Below are 20,342 nucleotides of genomic sequence, written 5' to 3' on the forward strand. Positions count from 1 at the left end.
AGTAAGTATTTGTGTTAAACAGGAACATCTTTAAGGACTACCATTCAAGTTGGGAAAGTTCATTCTCATTTTTACCACATTTTTAACATAGTTTTGAGGAAATAAAAGAGGAATGTAGTGGATGGCAAGTGTTTAATGCCATAGGAAAGATTCCATGAGACAACAGCTAGTACAGGCCTATCTCATTTTTAATGGACATCTGATTTATTTATGTTTCAAAGCAACCATCTCACTTGTGAGTTTATAAAAATAATCAATGCAGCAGATCCTTTTATAGGTTATCACAGAGCTAGCAAGTCATCAAATGCAATTTTACAAAGCACTCTTTCTTTAAAAGGCTATGTAATTTTCAACTTACAGCATTAAAACAGTCATTTCATTTATAGCGTCTACTAAGCACCACTTTAGAATTAAGATTACATCAAATTGGAGGCAGCTGAACTTTAATTTATCATATTAATTTTCTACCTTAAATAGCTAATGGAAAATTATGTCAAGTTAATAAATTTTCTGATAAATTTGATTTCTTAAAATGTGCCTTATTGTGAAGCATTTCCCTAGATGAATACTGTTACAGCACCAAGACTGCAGTGGTACCAGACACCTGAAAATGGAGGGCATTTAGAATATATATTCATATATAAAGATGCTTACAAAAGCAATATATGTCATTATCTCATACATTAGATCTTGGAGTACTTTTATATCTCATATCAGCATATATGAGAGTATTTCCAAGAGTCTGTGGAAAATAGAATCAAAAGGTAATTTAATTTTGGTTTAAAAAAGCTTTGAATCCCATACGTAGTTTATCACATGTTCCCCGTGAACTTTTTGCAGACTTCTCATACATATTGAAAAATCTTCACCTTAAAATAAACATATTCTTCAACTCTACCTTCATGAACTTTTTGAAGTGCCCTGGTATCATCAGGTGTGCACATATGATTAGCTTGCAGTATGTCTCCCACATACTCTGCAGGTAAATGCGCTTTAGTAGGCTTTGATCAGCACCACTGAGTCTGTGAATCCACAAACCAAAATGAAGATTCTCACAGAGCTTGTCCTCACAACGCCTGAGCACCCAGTGTCCAAAAGCCTCAGCAAGGGCCCGGCGGCGTGGCCTAGCGGCTAAAGTCCTCGCCTTGAAAGCCCCGGGATCCCATATGGGCGCCAGTTCTAATCCCGGCAGCTCCACTTCCCATCCAGCTCTCTGCTTGTGGCCTGGGAAAGCAGTCGAGGACGGCCCAAGGCTTTGGGACCCTGCACTCGCGTGGGAGACCCGGAAGAGGTTTCTGGTCCCGGCTTCGGATTGGCGTGCACTGGCCCGTTGCGGCTCACTTGGGGAGTGAAACATCGGATGGAAGATCTTCCTCTCTGTCTCTCCTCCTCTCTGTATATCCAGCTTTCCAATAATAATAAAATCTTAAAAAAAAAAAAAAGCCTCAGCAAACCTTGGCCTGCGGCAGCCCTGACAAGACCTCCCAATGTCACTGTACAATCATCCGCAAACCAGTTTCAAAGCTGTATTTGAGTTCCAGTAACTCAGGCTACCACGAAAAAAGGCCTCCTCAAGTGCAAAATGATAAAACCCAATGCACAGCAATGGAGACCCCAATAACACCTGTCTAACAGCTGGCAGGAGCACAGACCTGTGGAAACACAATTCATTAGCATCTGCTTATGTGACTTGTAGCAAGCTATTGAAGTGTCCTCTGCTCAGAAGTTTAGTATTTGCTATGAGGATTCCATCTTTGCTCCCTGTCCACACACAATGAAAATATACCCCCATAAACAGCCATCAATGGGACTCAGAAAACAGCTGCCTGGGCCGACCAGAAATGTGCACGTGCTCTTCATTTTCTGCGAATCCACTAGCAACTTTGAACAGCACGTGAGCCAGCTGCTGCCAATTCTCAGCCAGTAGTTAATGTCCAAGATAAACAACTTTGGGTAAAATGCTAAAGACCTTAGATGAGGTGACACATCTGACCTACATAATTACCTAGTGACCAAGGACAGCCGCACCTACCTCACTCTGCAGCTGTGTGACTTCTCTCGCAAAGACGCTGTCGATTGTGGCTGGCATCTGTTTATAAAGAGAGTTTGAAAGGTCCGCCTTAGTGGTGCCTTTATATTTTGCCTAGAGGAAGAAAGAAGTGGAGGGAGAAATAAACATTGCTTCTTTTTAAAAAGGTGAATATGAAAAGAACAAGAACTTTCTTCAGAAAGAGAATAGATTTACAAATCTGCAGACCGTTTTAATTTGGAATACTGGACCTGCTAAACATACAGAAGTAGGCCCTGTTTGTCACAGAAGAAACTTGAAATGAGACTTTCAAAACCACAATGATCAATCAATTGTTAGTGTATTGGCAGCTTCATTGATTTTTATATATAAGCAGTCTGACAGCAATGAAGTGTTTATGTAGTTCTTGAAAACACAAATCATGAGAATCCAGTGTCCAGAACCTCAACACAAAGGGCAAGTCTTCTTATTCAGGTCCTCTCAATGTCCTGCTGACCCCACAGGCAGGAGGGTGCACCTTCCCATCCCCCCCCCCAGTCTGCACCATCTCAAACCCAGCACGATCATTATCAGAAAGCAAACACTCCCTCCCTCACCGTTTCCTCCTGGGAAAGTCAGAGTCAGGAAACACAGTAGATTGCCCACTTCTAATTTTTTTTCTCCTTTGCAATCCTCCAGGGAATGCAATCAATCAACAATAACAGCAAGAATTCCCACGCAAAAAAGAACCGACTAACCTAGAGTTGAGTTCTTCCACACCATATAAATGGGTCTACAACATCCCTCTCAAAGACCGGTTGCTTTACTCTGGCACTTAATAATAGAAAATGCACTAGCTTCCCTCAAGTTCCGCACCCCCGCCCAAGTTAGCAGCAATAACAGGGAAAAACATTACACTGACTTTCCTCCAATATAGCATAAGGAACACTAGAGGTCACTCATTTAAACACTATTTTACTAATTCTCTTCAACTTTATTCTGTATGATCCATTCACAGGTAACAATGGGTTCTCAACTCTGAAACCACTGCTAACCTTGTGCTGTATAACACAACACAAACTGCAACCGCAACTGCCCTCTAAGAAAGTCCATCTGACTTCAGCTGCAAGATGAATCAGGGTATTCCTCATACTGTGGGTTCATCACAGCAGTCTGCCTCCAACAAACTCAATTTTATTCCACTCAAAAAGAATTAATGGTGTTAAAGATATAACACCTTACGGAATCAGCTGGTAAGCTTTACTTTTATATTCAATTCTTTATCTCTAGTACACCAACTACGAAATAAAATAATGGAACTTCTAAAATGAAAAATTTCCCCAGTATTTTCTGATTATTGATTTTAAAATATCCTTTTTTAAGAGCAATTCTATAAACAGTCTATAAAATATACCTACTTAAGAGCAATTCTATAAAAAATGATATAGGCTTGGAGTCAAAATACAGACAGTACAAAATAAAATACATCATTTGGGCCCATGTTATGACACAGTACACTAAACTGAAACTTGGGGACACTATATCCCATATCAGAGAGCTTGGTTAGAGTCTCAGTTATTCTGAAATTCCAATCCAGCTTCCTGATAATGTGTCTGGGATTTAGCAGACCATGGCCCATTTACTTGGTTCTGGCCCCCTACACAGCAGTCTTGGATGGAGTTCCTGGCCCCTGGCTGGGGTGGGCTCAGCCCTGGCTATTGTGGGCATCTGGGAAATGAACCAGTGGATAGAAGATTCTGTGTGTGTGTGTGTGTGTGTGTGTGTGTGTGTAGTGTCACTTGCCTAACAATCTGCCTTTCAATAAACAAATCCTTTATATTACAGACATGACAATCATTTATTATAAAATAAGCCAATGTTATGTTAACAGAATTAGATACTAATGTAGGTATTACTAACATTCAGTGAGAATGCACAGACTTTCCTCAATAAATAGAAAAAGAAAACTGCAAGCCACTTTGCAAGTTTGGGTTAGCTTACCTCAGAAATAAAAGCACTGATATGTTTTACATGATTTAGCAAAGGTGTGTCAGGCACAAATGTACACTTGTCCTTCGACTTCTTATGCTCTTCTTTATAATGGATCTGGAAAGGAGAAGCATGTAACATTAGAAAATTATAGTTATAACGGATCTTTTTGAATAGAACAAGTTACTTGATAAAGCTCATTTTCTGAGATGAACACTTACATTTGGAATGACCCTCCAGTCCCATAGAGATTCCCTGCCCAGATGTCTAAATGGAAGAACCTTAGTGATGAAGACTTCCCTACAGATGAGCAAGTGGTGAAGGATCAACTTCCAGGATGCTGGGCTGCAGACAATGGGCCTTGTTGCCCAGCCTGCCCGTGATTTTCTAACATGCACCACCTCACTCCTAAAGTGCCTTAACTTATTGCTACATGTAAGCTCTTGGCCATAACAGTTATGCCTATGGCCAAACGAAATCATAGCTGCCTACCTTGAGGTAGAAAACAAGTAGTCATCAGGACAGATGTAACCAATTAAGTAGAGGTAGAAATTAAATGAAGATTACTACCAATGTTGTTACCTATATATGCTGGATTAGAGGAACGGGCTTAAATTGGCCATAATAGGGCTTCTGTCATTAATTAAATCCCAAGTCAAACCTGCCCAATTTATGAGCACCCACAGTCCTCTCCAGCATCCCTCACCTCCCTGCAAGTGAGATGAATATGCCCTGAAAGCTGATGCTACATGTTGGAAACCATTCTACAACTCCCCCATGCTGTGGGCAGGCAGGTGAGCCAGAGGAAACCCAGTGACGTTTTGCTGAGCCCATTTCTTCTTCCAGAATCACAAATAAAAGAACTCACACCCTCCTCCTTGGGGAGAACTCCGAGTTGTTGCTCTGTAGGAAGACACCAGGTAGGCAAGTGGGCTTCAGAGAAATCTGGATTCACAGAAGGACCTGATAACGCAATTCTACTGTCTCACTAAAGGCTACAGGAGCTCAAACTGGGGAGACCAACCCAGGACCCTTTAAGAGGAAGCAAGCAGTTTGCTAAATTTAAAGCCATGTTTACCCGCCCAAGACTGTAAACACTCGGGCTGGAAAGAGTGTGCCAACTCATATGATAAATTATATGGTCTTCCTAATTAGAACCCAAAAGCAAATTGTATGTAGCCCCTGGTTCTTAAAGGACAAGATTAATACTGGTGTTACATACTAATGTTCCAAGGACATTTTGCCATATGCAAAACTGATTTTAGGGGCATTATTTGACCTGCAGTACAAGCAGACACAAACATGTTAAGTAAAGTTCTTTCCAAATACCATATTTCACTGCTGTGACTCTTAGATATTAGATGCCTACCACATTAAACATTGCTTTATTCATGAAATCAACATGAGAACATATTTATCTTATCTGAGCACTAAATTACTTTTTTTCTTCTCAGAGATTAGCCATAATTTTAGGTTCCCGCAAATCACCGTCCTCAGCCACTAGTAATTAAACCGTTAATGGCAGTATGATAAATAGTAGGCTATTTTGATCATAAGGAGGGAAAAAAAAGTCTGTTATATAATTAAGTGTGAGAGAAAATAACCTATCATTAGGCTTAAGTTTGACTCATTATTTTTATCGCTTGCCACCATCTTTTCCCCATCACACTCACATCCCTCACCACAATGGAATGCAGTGGTGTGTGCTGACGGCCACAGGGCTGATAAAGTGGAATGTTTCAGACAGGAGTGTTGGATAAGGGGGAAATGCTCACTTCCTTTGCTATGCAGGCAAACACTGTCATCTTGGGGATTCCACTTCTCTCTTCAATCTTTATTTAAAAGCTATATCAAATGGTATCTTTGGGTATACACAGAAATAGACAACCATTCCTGTTGCAAAGTTTGTCAGAAATTATACATTCTTGTTTTATAATATAAATGACTATAGGCAAATGATCTTAAGTTTTCAAGTAAGGAATGTTACCGATGAGTTTTCCTATGCTGGAATAAGAAAAAGTAATGCATCAAACGGAACTCGACTCACTAAGAAAATGAATTTTTAAGAAGATAAAACGAATGGATAGCTATTTCCTGTCACAACCATGTCAACAACTTACACTCTTAGTTGGCCTCATATATGAGAAAGTTTGGTCATCTCCCTTTTCACCTTGTAATAGATCCTCAAAGCATTCACACAAATAGCCAGACCTCTGCCCCAAACCTTGGAGGCAAATTGTTCTAAACCAGTCATAGCCATGTCACTCTTCAGGAACTGATAAGCCTGTAATGGCCAGGTGCCTACCTCCAACCAGGAGACAATGGTGAAGCCTTTCCAGTTTGTACCAAGTCTGGATCACCTACCTTTAGGCTGTGTGTGTGTGCTTGTGTGTGTGTATCTGAGAGAGAGAGAGAAAGAGACAGGAACATCCGAACATCTACTGATAAACCATTGTCTTAGGGTTTTCCATTACTTGCATTTATCTGCAATCATAAACAACAGACACTCTAGCACATTCTCAAAATGATTTTTAAAAAAGTTGATGACTTTCTGATAATCAGACAGCCCTTCCCAAACTTGCATTTTCTCCTCTGACCTTACCCACTAATCCCACATCATCTCTGCTAAAACCACCATTAAATGAATTCAATGTTCTTTCCTCTTCCTGATCAAGCTTTCTTTGATGAGCTTGAAATTAGTTAACGATAGAAACGTGTGAGGATATTTGAGGTAGTATTGGAAAGTCTCAAGCATCCTTAATTGAAATTATCCCCAAAGTCTTTTCACAAATGAAACAATAAAATCCAAGAAACCCTGATGGAAAGAACTGAGACTCCCTTACTCTTTCTTAACTCAGCAGATCACGGCTGAGGTCTCTCGGCCAGGTTTTCTAACACAGTTTGAGCTTTCTCTAGAGGTATCCACAATGTGATATTTTTAGCATTGGAAGGATTTGTCCACAGCAACCAATGTTCATTTGCCTGGAAAGCATCATTCCTGCTGCCATACAACCCAACACCTTAAAGCCCAAGAACCCAAAACACTGAGTCAGACACTGCATGCAGATGTAGCCACACTTCCTCTAAAGAAGGCTCTAAATAATTAGTTCACAAGAAAAGTGCTAACACCCATTGTGCCCAGTATTGTTAGTTACTTGTAAGGAAGATAGTAGGCCCCTGACTCTGGATACCTCTTGGAATAGAGAGGTTTAATTTACTTGAGAAATTGCCCAGCTATTTGGCAGACAGAACTGACTGACAGAAAGAGTGCATCTGGGGAAACAGAGAGTCTCATGTTGCCAGGAAAACAAAAGAGGCTGCTTCAGAGGCCCAGGTCTTTCAAAACTGGAAAGGGGCTGCACAGAGAGAAACACCATACTGTGAGTAGAGCGAACGCAAAGTAGAAACTGGGCAGGGCCAAAACTTAACTGAATAAAAAAAGAAGAAAGGAAGGGAGGTAGAGAGAGCAGGAGGAAGAAGCTTTGTATTGATCCCTAAGGCGAAGCCACTTGACCTGGACAAATCAATAACCCTCTCTGCTGAGAATTCTGAACAGTGCAGGCCGCCGGGGCTCATCTCCAACCTGTCTCCGCTCACATGCTAGAAAGGGGGAAGGCACAGCAAAGTCCACTGGTCTGCTGATGACCCTAGGCTCCCTCCAAGACTGAAATCACAAATAGCAAAAGGAAAATCTCAGAAACTCTCTACAGGGCCAGGCAAGAAGAAGACTACAGATTGGATCCACAACTTGTGAGGTTAAAACATTTCAAACTACTAGTACAAGATGATGGGTTCCAAACTATCAGCTACAAGTCAGAAATGAAAGCTAAAGATGGCTCTGCTATACAACAGGAACTGATTTTCATGGCTTCCTGCAGCACTCAAGTCTGAGAAACTACCCCAAAGGGTACTGGATGGATGAGGCCTGTGTTGACTAGTGATCAAGATGCCCGCACCCCACATCAGAGTGCCTGAGTTTGAGTTCCAGTTCCAGCTTCCTGCTAATGCAGAGTCTAGGAGATAGCAGTGACGACCCAAGTAATTAGGTCCCTGCCATCCCTTTGGGATACCTGGATTGAGTTTCCAGCTGCTGGCATCAGCCTTGGTCTAGTCCCACCCAATGGGAATGTTTGAGGAGTGAATCAGAGGATTGGAGATCTTGGTCTTTTCCTGTATATCTCATGCTTTTCAGAGAGAATTCTAAAAAAATACTTTAAAGTAGGTGCTAAACGTTAAACAAACTATTGTGCTGCTCTCCTCCTAATCATGGGCTATCCACACAGGACTGCTGGGCACAGCCCTGAATATTACAACCTCATAAAGACACAGGACATAGCTTTAAGAGGATAATTACAATGAGGAAGGACATGATGATGATAAAGGCTACTCTGTGAAGAGAAATCCGTAAAAGCCTCCTCCTCATCTGAATAATGAGACAGAGCAGGACTGACTACACACCCGACTCCGGGCTTAGCAGACCAAAGCTTGGACAACATTTCCTCTCTTAACTGGCCTGGCAGCTTCAGACAAGCTCTTCCTCTGGATCACAGACTCTACAGTGCAGCCTGGTGTGACACAGAATATGGCACACAGTGGGACACAGCAAGGAAGTTAGAGCAGCCAAGCCTGGAGTCAGGAAGACCTCACTTAGTTCCCAGTCTGCAGCACGTTAGCTGTGTGGCTTCATCCTTAGCATGTATAGCTGGCTTTTTTCAAAGCAATGTGATTTATTTTTTGCTTGGGAGAGCTGATAAACACAGATCTCTGACAGACACAGAGAGATCTTCCATCCCCTGGTTCACTCCCCACAACTGCCTGGAACAACTAGGGTTGGGCCACAGTGAAACCAGGAACTCAGTGCTGGTCTCCCGTGTGGGTGATGAGGACCTGACAGCTTGAGCCTTCCGCTGCTACTTTCCACAGTGTGTAGGAACAGGAAACTGCTCTGGGAAGCAGAGCTGGAATTCCAGCACTGGCACGTTGACCCGGGATGTGGGTGTCCTGAGCGGCATCTTTATGGGACTTCTGATTTGGTCAAGCAATTAAATCCAACAAGCCTTGTCACAGGTCAAGTTTTGAAATCACTGACAAACAATCTTTTCCAAAATACCTCCAACAAAATCACCTTCTAGGTCGAGTTTCCACTAGTCCTAATTTTATGGAACACAATTTAGTTCAGTCATAATTACACCTGAATAAAAACACAGCAAAGGCAGAAGAGATATGACATCTGAAGGTGGAGATTTAGGTTACACAAGACAGCAAGACTGTAAAACTAATGTGAGTACAAGAGTAATAATAGTAATAAGGCTAAGTTAAACTCTTCATGGAAAACTACAGTGAGAGCTCCTGCACCAGAGCAAGAGAGGGCTTTCTGTTCCACTCCGTCCTCCATTGTATAACTGTGCCCCACAAGTTATCCAACCTCTCTGTTCCTCCAATTCATCACCTCTGAAATGGGAAGATTGATAGAAGCGTGGCACATAATCCTACTCGTTGCTGATACTGTTGTTATTGTTGCTGCTGCCATTTTGCCATCATCATTGTAGTGTAAGAAGCATGTGTACAGTACTGTATGACTATCATTAACAGCTTTAAGAAATTACTTTATAGAGACACTCAATGCAAATGTTGATTACAGCACAAATCAGACATGGGGTAGGGGTATAATTCCCACCACCATTCGTAGGCTCTCTCTATCAAACCAGAAGGCAGTACAGGGTTTTACATACAATAGTGATTGAATGAATGCAGACACTGCAGATGAAGTACATGACAGCAGCTAACATTTGGTAAGTACCATGGTGTTTCAGAAAATTCGTTTTGCGTTTTAGTTGTATTACCTATGATTTCCTATTATTTATTTAATCTTATGACTGGGACACCACACTTGGGGCTCTGAGCCCTACCATGTTATATAACTTCTCCACATTACTACTGAGTCCACTCAGAGAAGGCACCAACGTACTACTCCACATCCCATCATGGCCTTCCTATGGAAATAGGCATCTGTGAAACATTTCAATCACTTTGCTCACTAACGTCAGAAACAGCTAAGATGTACCCTCCTCCCTGAAGGAAGACACAGGCACACCTTCACTTTCCAGGGGACCATTTTCGTTCTGTCCTAGAAGTCCTCCTCTCCAGGGAGACACACTGTCTCCTCGTACTTCTAGAATTCCAGACTATACATTCAAATCTGTGTACACACAGACATGTCAATAATTCTAAGGTTCCCCTGAACTGGAAACAACCCAAGCTGCCGAAAAAACTCCTAAAAAGAGGTCCTGATCCAGCAGCATGTATATCAGGGTTGTTAACATGCAGTTCAGTAATCCACAAACCCTAACTTCTACACAAATGCTATTAAGCATATTGATATACACATTTTTTTCATTTGGAAAACAAATGCATTGGTCAGATTCTTCCTTCATAAGGTCCCCCAAACACAAAAACGATTCATTAAAATACAGTTCCTCTTCAGACAAAAATCCCATCATTATAATAATTTAAAATTCTTTGCGCTTTTCAACAGAATATGTTCCATAATTCAGTGCCCTAGGATTTCATGTTAGTTTGTCAGCAAAATTCCTAAGGGACAGAATTATATAAGGAAGAAGGAACAGACTTGCTCCATTAAAGGTTCTCTGAACAGGTGACCTTGCGGGAAGCTCTCAACAGTTTCAGACTTAGCTCAAGGATCTGAAAACATCTGTGTTTTAACGGATGGTTTCAGGGTCATCTCAGCTCAACAAAAAGTGGTGTATAACAGAGTAGGTAATGTAGCACACACATAATGTCAAATAAGGCAATTCTTGCTTAGACCACTTACATCACTAATTAGTTTGGTGCATTTTCTAGCCAATTTCATGCTTAGGTCTTCAATAACAGGCTGCAAGAACACCTGTTAAAAAAAAAAAAAGGAAGAGCATTTTTGTCATCACCAATTTCAAGAAGCAACTATCATGCTTAGGGAGCTGTTGCTTTCTCACTCACCTTGTCTTCATTTTCTTCTTCCCCTATTTTTTCCTCTTCAGTTTCATCTTTTACATCCTCCAGTACAGGGACCTTCATTTTTACCCTTTCAAACTGCGTGTTATTTTCAATTACTAGTGTAGCGTCTTTTATGCCCCACTCTGCCCTGGTGCTCCTGGTGCTTCAGACACTGTAGCAGGAATGACCTTGTCCTGCTCCCCTTCTATTTAACTCACCCTTCACTCTCCTTATCTCAACAGTGTGTGAGTGTGTGGAACAGGATCCCAGAGGTCTGTCCGGGCTAGCCTCACCAGTGTAAAGAACATGTTCTCGTGCAGAATTCAATTTTTTGGACTTTGAAAGTCAACCTTCTTTAAACTGGTTAAGAAATTCAAGAGAGAAAGTGTATTTGTCCATCATTACCTCAATTCATTCATAAGATAGCTTGAAATGGACTTCAAGATTCCTGGAAAATTACTCAGCTATAACACTTAAGACATCACAGTCAAAAGCCTGTTATCACACAGATTCCTCCACTCCATTTAAATAAAGCTGTCACTGGAATGTCAGATATAACTCTGATTGGATACAGTGAATCTGGATCATTCAAACCCATTTCACTAACATAAATTTCAATGTTTTATGAGACATACGCATACTTCTCTCATTGTAAAATCTACTTTATATGAGCTGACTAGAGGCTAGTAATTTACTATGAAAAGCCTTTTGTACCAGTTGAAAGAATCTATCCTGAATTAATTGTGACTGTTAATCTTATATCAGTGAGTGTTACACTAATTGTAAACATTATTAAACATGAGAAGCAGTAATTAACATGCTGAAATATCATTTAAGAATCCAAACACATCTGTATTTCAAAAATAATCAACATCCTCTTTGAATTCTGGTCATTTTGTCAATTATCAAAACTTTACTAGTTATTTGTACATTCTTCAATGCATATCACATACTGAGACAACTTTGGAAAAATAATCACTGCATTATAATGTGTTAGGCATCATTACTTGTGTCATTAAAATATATATTTCTCAAAAAAGCTTTTTGATGTCAGTTTAGCCAATTTCAAGATTCTATACAATTCAAATTTATCAATTTGGTCACTAAAGTCCTACAATAAACTGACATCTACAAAGCTACAGCATATCAATGTTGGACATAAAAAAGCACCCTCTAGTGAATAATGAAACTAATTATCTAAAATACAACTTTGTTCAAAACAATACATCATCTGAAGAGGTTAACGATAATACTGACTTCTCTTTAGGTAATCTTTAATCTTCCATTAATCTTTTAAAAATGTCCTTGGCTTTCCCTTAAGTGAAAATTCTGTCGAGAAACAATCCCCATAGGCATTGGGCACAGCTGATCTCCCAGGCTCAGTTCCATGGAGAAAAGTACCATGCAATAGCTGAGGTGGAGGTGGGAGGGTAAAAACAAACATGTCTGGAAAACTTCAGCTCTAATCTCTATTCCTGCCACTTAGAGAAACACATGGCACACTGACCCATGAGAAGTTCTGTAAGATCCTCAACTAGAAATCCCAGTTAGGTTTACTTACCCTAGCTTTTCTAAAACATGAATTCTATCCATTTTGTTACCTCAAACCTAACTTATCTGTCCACCTTTGCTTTTCAGTGCTCCCTATTACCACAGAAAACATTCTTCCTTAAAATATTGCTTATTACTTAAGAAATACTTTATTCTATTCTAGCAAAATATACGTTGTAAAAGGTTGGCAGGTCTTGTCATGAAATTGCTTTTGATACAAACTAAATGAATTGCATCACATATTCTGCTTACCAGCAAATGACAAAAAGAAATTGCTCCAAGTATACTGAATTTGGAAACCTTAACTTCAACTTAATAGCTATGTGCATCCACAACAGCAGATGCAACAAGAAATTCTTTGTACATTATATTTATGCTATAAAGGGAGAGGTTGTGTGAACCATGATTGTTTCCCTCAAATTCTCTGCCAAAGATAATTCTACTACTTGATGGAAAGCCTATCAAGCTTTGGTAAATAGAAAGCAGCAATTTCTGGAAACTTCTTATCAACCTCTCAAAGTGTATGGAAAATCTTGCCAAAACTGTCTAAGAGATACCTCTTGGTTTGTCTTTGAAGAGACAAGTCTTGTGTTACTCATGGTGACATCTATTCCCCATGGTGAATTACCTTCATCAGGCTGGAAGGACAGCTATTTTCCCATCACGTAACAAGCATTTATTGACTCTTCTGCACTGCAAGAAAATTACCTGTTCAGATTTAATGCACCAAGCTTTTGAAAGTGAAACCAAACACAATGTACAAAGTGAACAAAACTTTTCCACTTGAGATTTCAGAATCAGAATTTTAAAGCACAAGGGACATGTAAGAAATCAAGGCACCTAAGTCTCTTCGTTACAGAGGACATAATTGAGGGCAAGAGACATCAATTCTCCGTCTCATTTTCAAAGTTGTTCAAAGGAGTACTAAGCTCAGAACCTAACTAGAGCACTGTGCTCAGTTATTCAATAATTACGTGTTGTCTTAGCAGGTGCTTGGTGTTAGAGATATAACAGCGAATAAAACATATTTTGTGCTTCATTAGGTAGGGAATAAAAATGCCATCATTCAAGACTTGTTGGACGAACTCTTTAATGGACTGTTTGGCAAGCTCTGAAACACCATTACTTTTGATTGAATGCATCTTTTTTCCCTTTCACCTATAAGTGTGCTATAAAATTCATGCAAAGTTTTCTCTAAAACATTTTAAGCCCTGTACTTTATCACAGTAAAGCTCTCTTGTCAATAAGTCTAAACCTGACTTGGGGAATAAGAACAAAGTGTTCTTCATGGATAGCTATCGTGTGTCAGAATTCCCTATCAAATACTTTTAAGAAAAAAAAACACATTTAGTGCTGTATTTTAATACATATTTTTACCTTAGGACACCCCCAAAGGGAATATCAGTATAGTTGCTAATCCCTTTCACTTACTGAGCACTTCATTTGTGTTGTCCACATTGTTACCTTTATACTCTACCCATGCATTGATACACAATGAGACCGAGCTTGGAGTCACATTACTCATAGCCAAACTACCAAAGTTCAAGCTTAGCTCCATCGCACACTCTAGAGAACATTAGTCAGACCTCCTTTGCTGCTAATGATGCATAGTTAGAAAAACTTGCATATCATAAGTCAGGGAAAGGAAAGGACTTGAAAAACTGTGAAGCCTCATAGGAAATTTTCAACTACCCCACAAAATGGCACATGGTGAGGAAACTAAAAGCATGGCATCTCAAAATATGCTAAACACTGATGTGTCAGAATGGGGCATCTGCTCTGCTTTTCCTACACACAGTCACTAAGACCCTCTGGCAGGAACATCCTTCACCTCCTGAGGCTGGAAATGATCCTTAATCAACAGAGAATAACTGGAACCTCAATACACCTGAATAAACTATGTGAAGCCACACTCACCCTCCATTAACTTGTATGTCTCCACCTCAGATGTCTCTAAGCAATGCGGCTAGAATCTATCACTTTAATCCAAAGACACAGGTGTACCATTATTCCTCCATTAATGTGTTGTTCTTTCTCCAAAGACGTATACAATCATGATCTCTGGTCACTTCTTTGTACTTCACTCTCTTGTGAAAGATTCTTACGTACATGTAATTCAACTAACATTTTTGTATTTTCCTCTTGTTAATCAGCATTTATACTAATTGGGTTTCTACATCAAACCAAAGAGCTAAGTAGAATAGAAAGAGGATCTCTCACTCCCCTACACAAGTACTGGGAATGGAAGTGTCCTTTTGTTGAAAGGCTCCTAAATACCAGCAATGCTTTTAAGAGTTTTAATACATACATAAAAATTATACATATATATGAAGTATGAGGTTGTGTTTTTGATACATGTATGTACCCATCATGTATGTATGCATTGTATAATCTCCAATCAGTATTAAGTATGTGAATCTCCTCAAACATTTGCCTTTTTCTAGGAAAAATGTCCAAAATGCCATCTTCCAATTGTTTTTAACTTTATTACATTGGTACATTATCTATAGTCACCTTGAGTGCAATAAAACCCCAGAATTTGTTGCTCCTAAAATATAAGGTTTCCTCCAACCTCTTCCCCTGGATCTGGTAGCCACAATTACACTTCAAATGTTTTATAAGATTTTCTTTTTTAATTTTAGTTTTTTATTATTAACATTTTATGATACAGTTCTACAGGCCCTGGGATTTCCCTTATCCCCTCCCCAATTCCCTCATCCCTCTCACTGAGTTCCCCTATATCATTACTATTGTATAGTTCTTTTTACACAGTCATATGTCCATCATTGCGGACATGGACAATGGCAGAGTCCAGCATCCTATTGTCAAAATACAGTAAACAGTTTCATTGTACGTCCATCTTTGTCTGGAAGTAGAGATGCATACTGCATTGTATCCTCATATCTGGATATGACAGTCTCCATTACACAGTTACTTTGCATCCCCTTAAATGAAAAGCCACAATACAAACTCAACAACAGGAAGAAACATAGAAATTTACAATGCCATGAAGTTAAATAGCATGCTGCTAGATACAACAGTCTCCATTACATAGTTATTGTACATCCCCTTAAATGAAAAGCCACAAAATGAAATCATATAGTACTTGCTGTATGTGCATGCTTGGCTTATTTCTGTTTGACACAATGACCTCCAGTTCCATTCATGTTGTTGAAATTGGTAAAATTTTAGCCATTCAGGGCTGAGTACTATTGTGTATATGCATCACATTTTGTAAACTCATGCATTACTAGATGGATACTTAGGCTGTCTGCATGCCTTGCCTATTGTGATCACGGGAGTGTCAACGTCTTCCGAAACCACTGATTTAATTTTCTTTCGCTTTCTACCCAGGAGTGGGATTGTTGCTGGGTTATATCACTTTCAGTTTGTAGAGGAATGTACATGCTATTTTATACAATGGCTAGACTAACATACACTCCTGTCAACAGTGTGCAAGCATTGTCTTATAAACATACTTGCCAGCGTTTAAATATTTTTCTGATAATAGTCAATCTAACTGGAATGAGGGGATATCTAATCATGGTTCCTGATGATAAATGTTGTGCGCATTTTAATGTATGTTTCAACCATTTGTATGCCTTCCTTTGAGAAACGTCTATTTAGGTTTACTACCCATTATTCTAATTTGACTTTTTTTTTTTGCTACTGAGTTCTTCATATATTCTGGATGTTAAGCCTTGCCAGATATATAAGTTATAAATATTCTGTCCCACTCTGTAGGTTGTCCCTGTACTTCATTAATTCCTTCACTGTGCAAAAACTCTTTCGTTTCATAAAGTCATGTTTTTCATGCTTTCGCTCCTGTACTTTGAACTCTATTCCAAAAGAAAATCGCTGTCCACTCTAAAGTTATGAAGAATTTCCTCTACATTTTCTTCTAGCAGTTTCAGAGTTTTAGGTCTGATGTTGAAGTATTCTATCTGCTTTGAGCCAATTTCTGTTAGTAAGAGATAAGAATCTAGTTTCATTCCATTTTTGGAAAAGATTATTTAGTTGCAAAGCAGAGGGACAGGTTGGGGAAAAATAAAGTGGTGTAGGGCTGGGGGTAGAAAAAGAGAACAGAGATCTTCCAACTTCTGGATTAATCCCCAAACAGCCACAAGAGCCAGGGCTGGGCCTGACAGAAGCCAGAAGCCTAAAATTCCATCCTAGTCTCCCACATGGGTGGCAGAGTCCAACTATTTGGGTCATCTTCTGTTGTTTTCCCTGTAGCATTAGCAGGGAGCCGGCTGAGAAGTGGAGCAGCTGGGACTTGAAACAAAGATCATATGAAAGGCCAGCACTTCAGGTACCAGCTTAACCCCTAATTTTACTTCTCTCCATTTGGATATACAGTATACCCATCACGTATTAAAAAGACTACCCTTTCCTAATGCATGCCCTTACCGTAACTTTGTCTAACAGCTCTTGGCTGTGGATGCCTAGGTTTCCTGTTTCATTATTTCACGTATCTTTTTTTAATGGCAATGTCATATACTGCAGCACTGTAATATATTTTAAGGTAAGGCAGTTAGCACCTGTTGCTTTGTTCTGCTTTGTTTTTTTGTTTCTGCTCAAGCTTACTGTGACTATTTGGGATGTTTTGTGATTTCTACAGATTTTAGTAGTGTCTGTCATTCTTATTCGGTAGGAAATGCACTGAATCTGTTAATCCAAGGAATTTGAACAGATTTATCTATGAACTTATTTATCTGGAAGCTAGAGTAACAAAGAAAGAGAGGGAACAGTATGAGCATTCTAACCGTACGGATTCTTCCAATCCTTGAAGACAGATGTTTTTCCACATCTTTGAGTCTGCTTCATTTTTTTTATAAAGAGTTTATAGTTTTTATTGTAGAACTATTTCAGTTCTTTGATCAATTATGTCCCTAGGAACTCTATGGTTTCTGTACCTACTGTAAAAGGACTGCTTTCCTGAGTTCTTTTTCACATAATTTGCTACTGGTATATAATGGCATCACTGATTTTTATGTTGATTTTAAATAGTTTAACTTTGTTTCGGTTGTTTATTAGTCCAAATAGCTTTTTAGTGAAGTCTTTGAGATTTGTGCATATAAAATCATATCATTTGCAAATGATAATTTTATTTTCCCCTTTCCAATTTGAATATGCTTTATTTCTCTTTCTTGTCTAATTGTTCTAGCTAGGATTTCCAGTACTATGTTGAGCAACAATGGTGGAAGTTGACATCTTTACCTTGTTCCAGACTTAACCTCATCAATAATATGGGTCTACAGCCTTCTCTTCTTGTTTCTTTTTATTTGGTTTTCGTGTCCTTAACTAGTTAAGTATCAAGGTAATGTTGCAGCAGGCCTTTGGCACAATGATTAGCAGATCACCCAGGTTCAATTATCAGCTTCATCTCCTGATTCTAGCTTCCTGTCAGTCTAGACTCTAAGAGGCACTGGTGATTGCTCAAGCATTGGCTTCCTACCAGCTGTGGAGGCCTGCATACAGTCTCAACTCCACACTCGGGTCCTCGGCCAATGTGGGCATTTGGAAGATGAGCCAGAACTTCTTTTACAACTTTCAAATAAAAAATGAAGAGAAGTCTTCAGACTATTTCATAACTTGGTGTTAGCATATCCATTTCCATGGGCACTACCAGGAGGTCAGTTTTAGTCTCTAGAGACAAAGACTCAAGTAAAGACATCTGTATCATCATATCAATCAGACAGTGCTTGACTGGTTTCAGGGTTCTGGCTTTTAAGGTCATTTCCAAAACCAGTCTCTGGCTTTTTGATGAACGCTTCACAATTATTTCACTTTCTTAAAACTTTATTTTTCTTGTAATGACAGAAAAATGTGCTTTTCAGGGCCAGCACTGTAACACAGAAGGTGAACCCAACACCTATCAAGTCAGCATCCCATATGGGTGCCTGTTGGAGTCCCTGGCTGCTCCATTTCTGTTCCAGCTCCCTGCTAACGGGGCAACAGTAAATGTCCCAGTATGAAGTTCCCGACTTCTGGCTTTGGTCTGGCTCTACTCTGACCATTGTGACCACGTAGGATTAAACCATCAGACAAAAATCTTTTTCTCTCTTTTCTTTTTCTCTCTCCAAAAACAAAAGCAAAACAAAACAAACAACTTGAAATAAAGATTCAGTGCTAAGTTTAAATATATATATATATATATACAAAACTGATTCTTAAAATTCAAAAAAATAATTCAACATTATTACAAAGAATTTATCCTAAACACTTACTTTGCCCAATTTGTTTTCTTGACAGCTTTTCCTCACTCATTTTTGTGCCTGGTTTTTTGTTTTTCATTATTTTTAAGGACTTCTCAATTGAATCCCTGGTTCCTTCACCTCTGCTGCGTATCTACATATCACTGGCATGTGTCCAAAAGAGAATTTACTAACAGATGAGGGTAATGTTTCATCTGTATAAAAGAGAAGAGTTCGGCTTAATATTAACCCGATCTATTCTTATCATTTATATTCATTAATGTATCTTCTCTTTTGCAATGACTATTTGGTTACTATTTATTTATTATAAATAAAAATAATACAAATCATGCTGAATACTTTTCACCATTAGCAATTATGCTGCTAAAATAAGACTGCATAAAGTATTTTCCTATAGTTGAATTTATATTTCACAAATACAAAATCTACTCATAAATGAGAGCCACATAACTATATGATATCGGAGGGAAGAAAAGAACAGGAAATTGTCAATAATTTTGGCTTCATTATTTCCGGTTAAAAGATGTTGGGATACCGAAATTAAGACTATATAATTTTTTTTTAATTGAGACAGGACAAACTAATCATATTCAGTGTCCGCATTAACACAAGCATTCTGTGAACTGAAAGACTGTGGTTTAACTTGAAGCTCACTTCAGACATTACTTTGATTTTCTTTATGAATGAGGCTAATGCCATACTCACTCCTTCAATTCTCTCCACCCACAGAAGCCCAAGGCTTGAGGGGTCTGTATGTGGCTTATCATCAGAACCACAGGGTCAAACAGGATCCAACACCTCAAAATGTGTTTTTCCCTTCCCAGAGTTTAAGAGAGATGTATCAGGAATACTTGAAGGACTTTGAAACTGGCACCTACATATAAATTACTGGTTTCTTATCTAACATTCCCTTTGGGGACATATCTGTCCATTCATTGTCTTCAAACTCCTGTACAATTTCATAAATGGGTGAAAATGGATAAAAATGTAATTTTTATCCATAGAAATGCAGATTAATTTTGTGTCCTAGAGAAAGCAATGAGTTATTGCCTGCAGATAAGTCCTTTTTGCATCTCTTTGTAAATTAATTTTCTCATTCCTTATTACTCATTTATGTGTGGCTCTTCAAATTCACCTTTGAATAAACTGTGCAATCTTACAGATGCCTTCATTTATTAATAAATTAAAAATCTCTGAAATGTGTTTATGTTTTATGAGAGTAATGATTTTACAATTTTTAAATTCCTTTTAACAAATGCAAATGATTATTTAATTATCCTCATAGCTGGTGAAAGCCCTCTTCTCTCAATTGTGAAATATAGCTATAAAAATTGCTAGTGTTTACTGAAATCAGCTTTTTTTTGGTTTTGTTTTCAGGTCTGGTCTCATTTGACTATTGACAAATGCTGTATGTGTGCCTGTGTATACATACATTCACACATCACACACACATTCAAGCAGAGTTCATTCATTATAGCTGCCAGCTTCTGCCTGAAAAGCATAAAGGCTTCGACAAATGCAAAGAGTTAATCACTTCCCACATCTGGAAAACTTGACTCTAAGAGTGGGTATACTGCAGCAGC

General features: G+C 39.0%; 1 protein-coding gene and 1 long non-coding RNA gene across 4 annotated transcripts in view; both read right to left on the bottom strand.

Annotated features, from left to right (window-relative positions):
- The window catches only part of NEBL (nebulette), a 352,516-nt gene that overhangs the window by 85,370 nt on the left and 246,804 nt on the right, over positions 1-20,342 (bottom strand). Inside the window, exons 1-4 of one of the 3 annotated variants that reach the window (XM_058669306.1) lie at positions 10,994-11,183; positions 10,830-10,901; positions 4,010-4,114; positions 2,033-2,143 (exon numbers count right to left, since the gene is read on the bottom strand). The exons of the other annotated variants lie outside the window; for them this stretch is intronic. Coding sequence (XP_058525289.1) covers positions 2,033-2,143; positions 4,010-4,114; positions 10,830-10,901; positions 10,994-11,071 — 366 coding nt within the window. The 5' untranslated portion in view covers positions 11,072-11,183. Of the gene's footprint in view, positions 1-2,032; positions 2,144-4,009; positions 4,115-10,829; positions 10,902-10,993; positions 11,184-20,342 lie in introns of those variants that run through there. 3 annotated transcript variants of the gene reach the window in all.
- The window catches only part of LOC131481255 (uncharacterized), a 52,868-nt gene continuing 45,632 nt past the window's right edge, over positions 13,107-20,342 (bottom strand). Inside the window, exon 3 of the long non-coding RNA XR_009246187.1 lies at positions 13,107-13,234. This is a non-coding gene — a long non-coding RNA (uncharacterized LOC131481255). The remainder of the gene's footprint in view (positions 13,235-20,342) is intronic.

Source organism: Ochotona princeps, chromosome 10 (genome assembly GCF_030435755.1).
Source record: "Ochotona princeps isolate mOchPri1 chromosome 10, mOchPri1.hap1, whole genome shotgun sequence".
NCBI lineage: Eukaryota > Metazoa > Chordata > Mammalia > Lagomorpha > Ochotonidae > Ochotona > Ochotona princeps.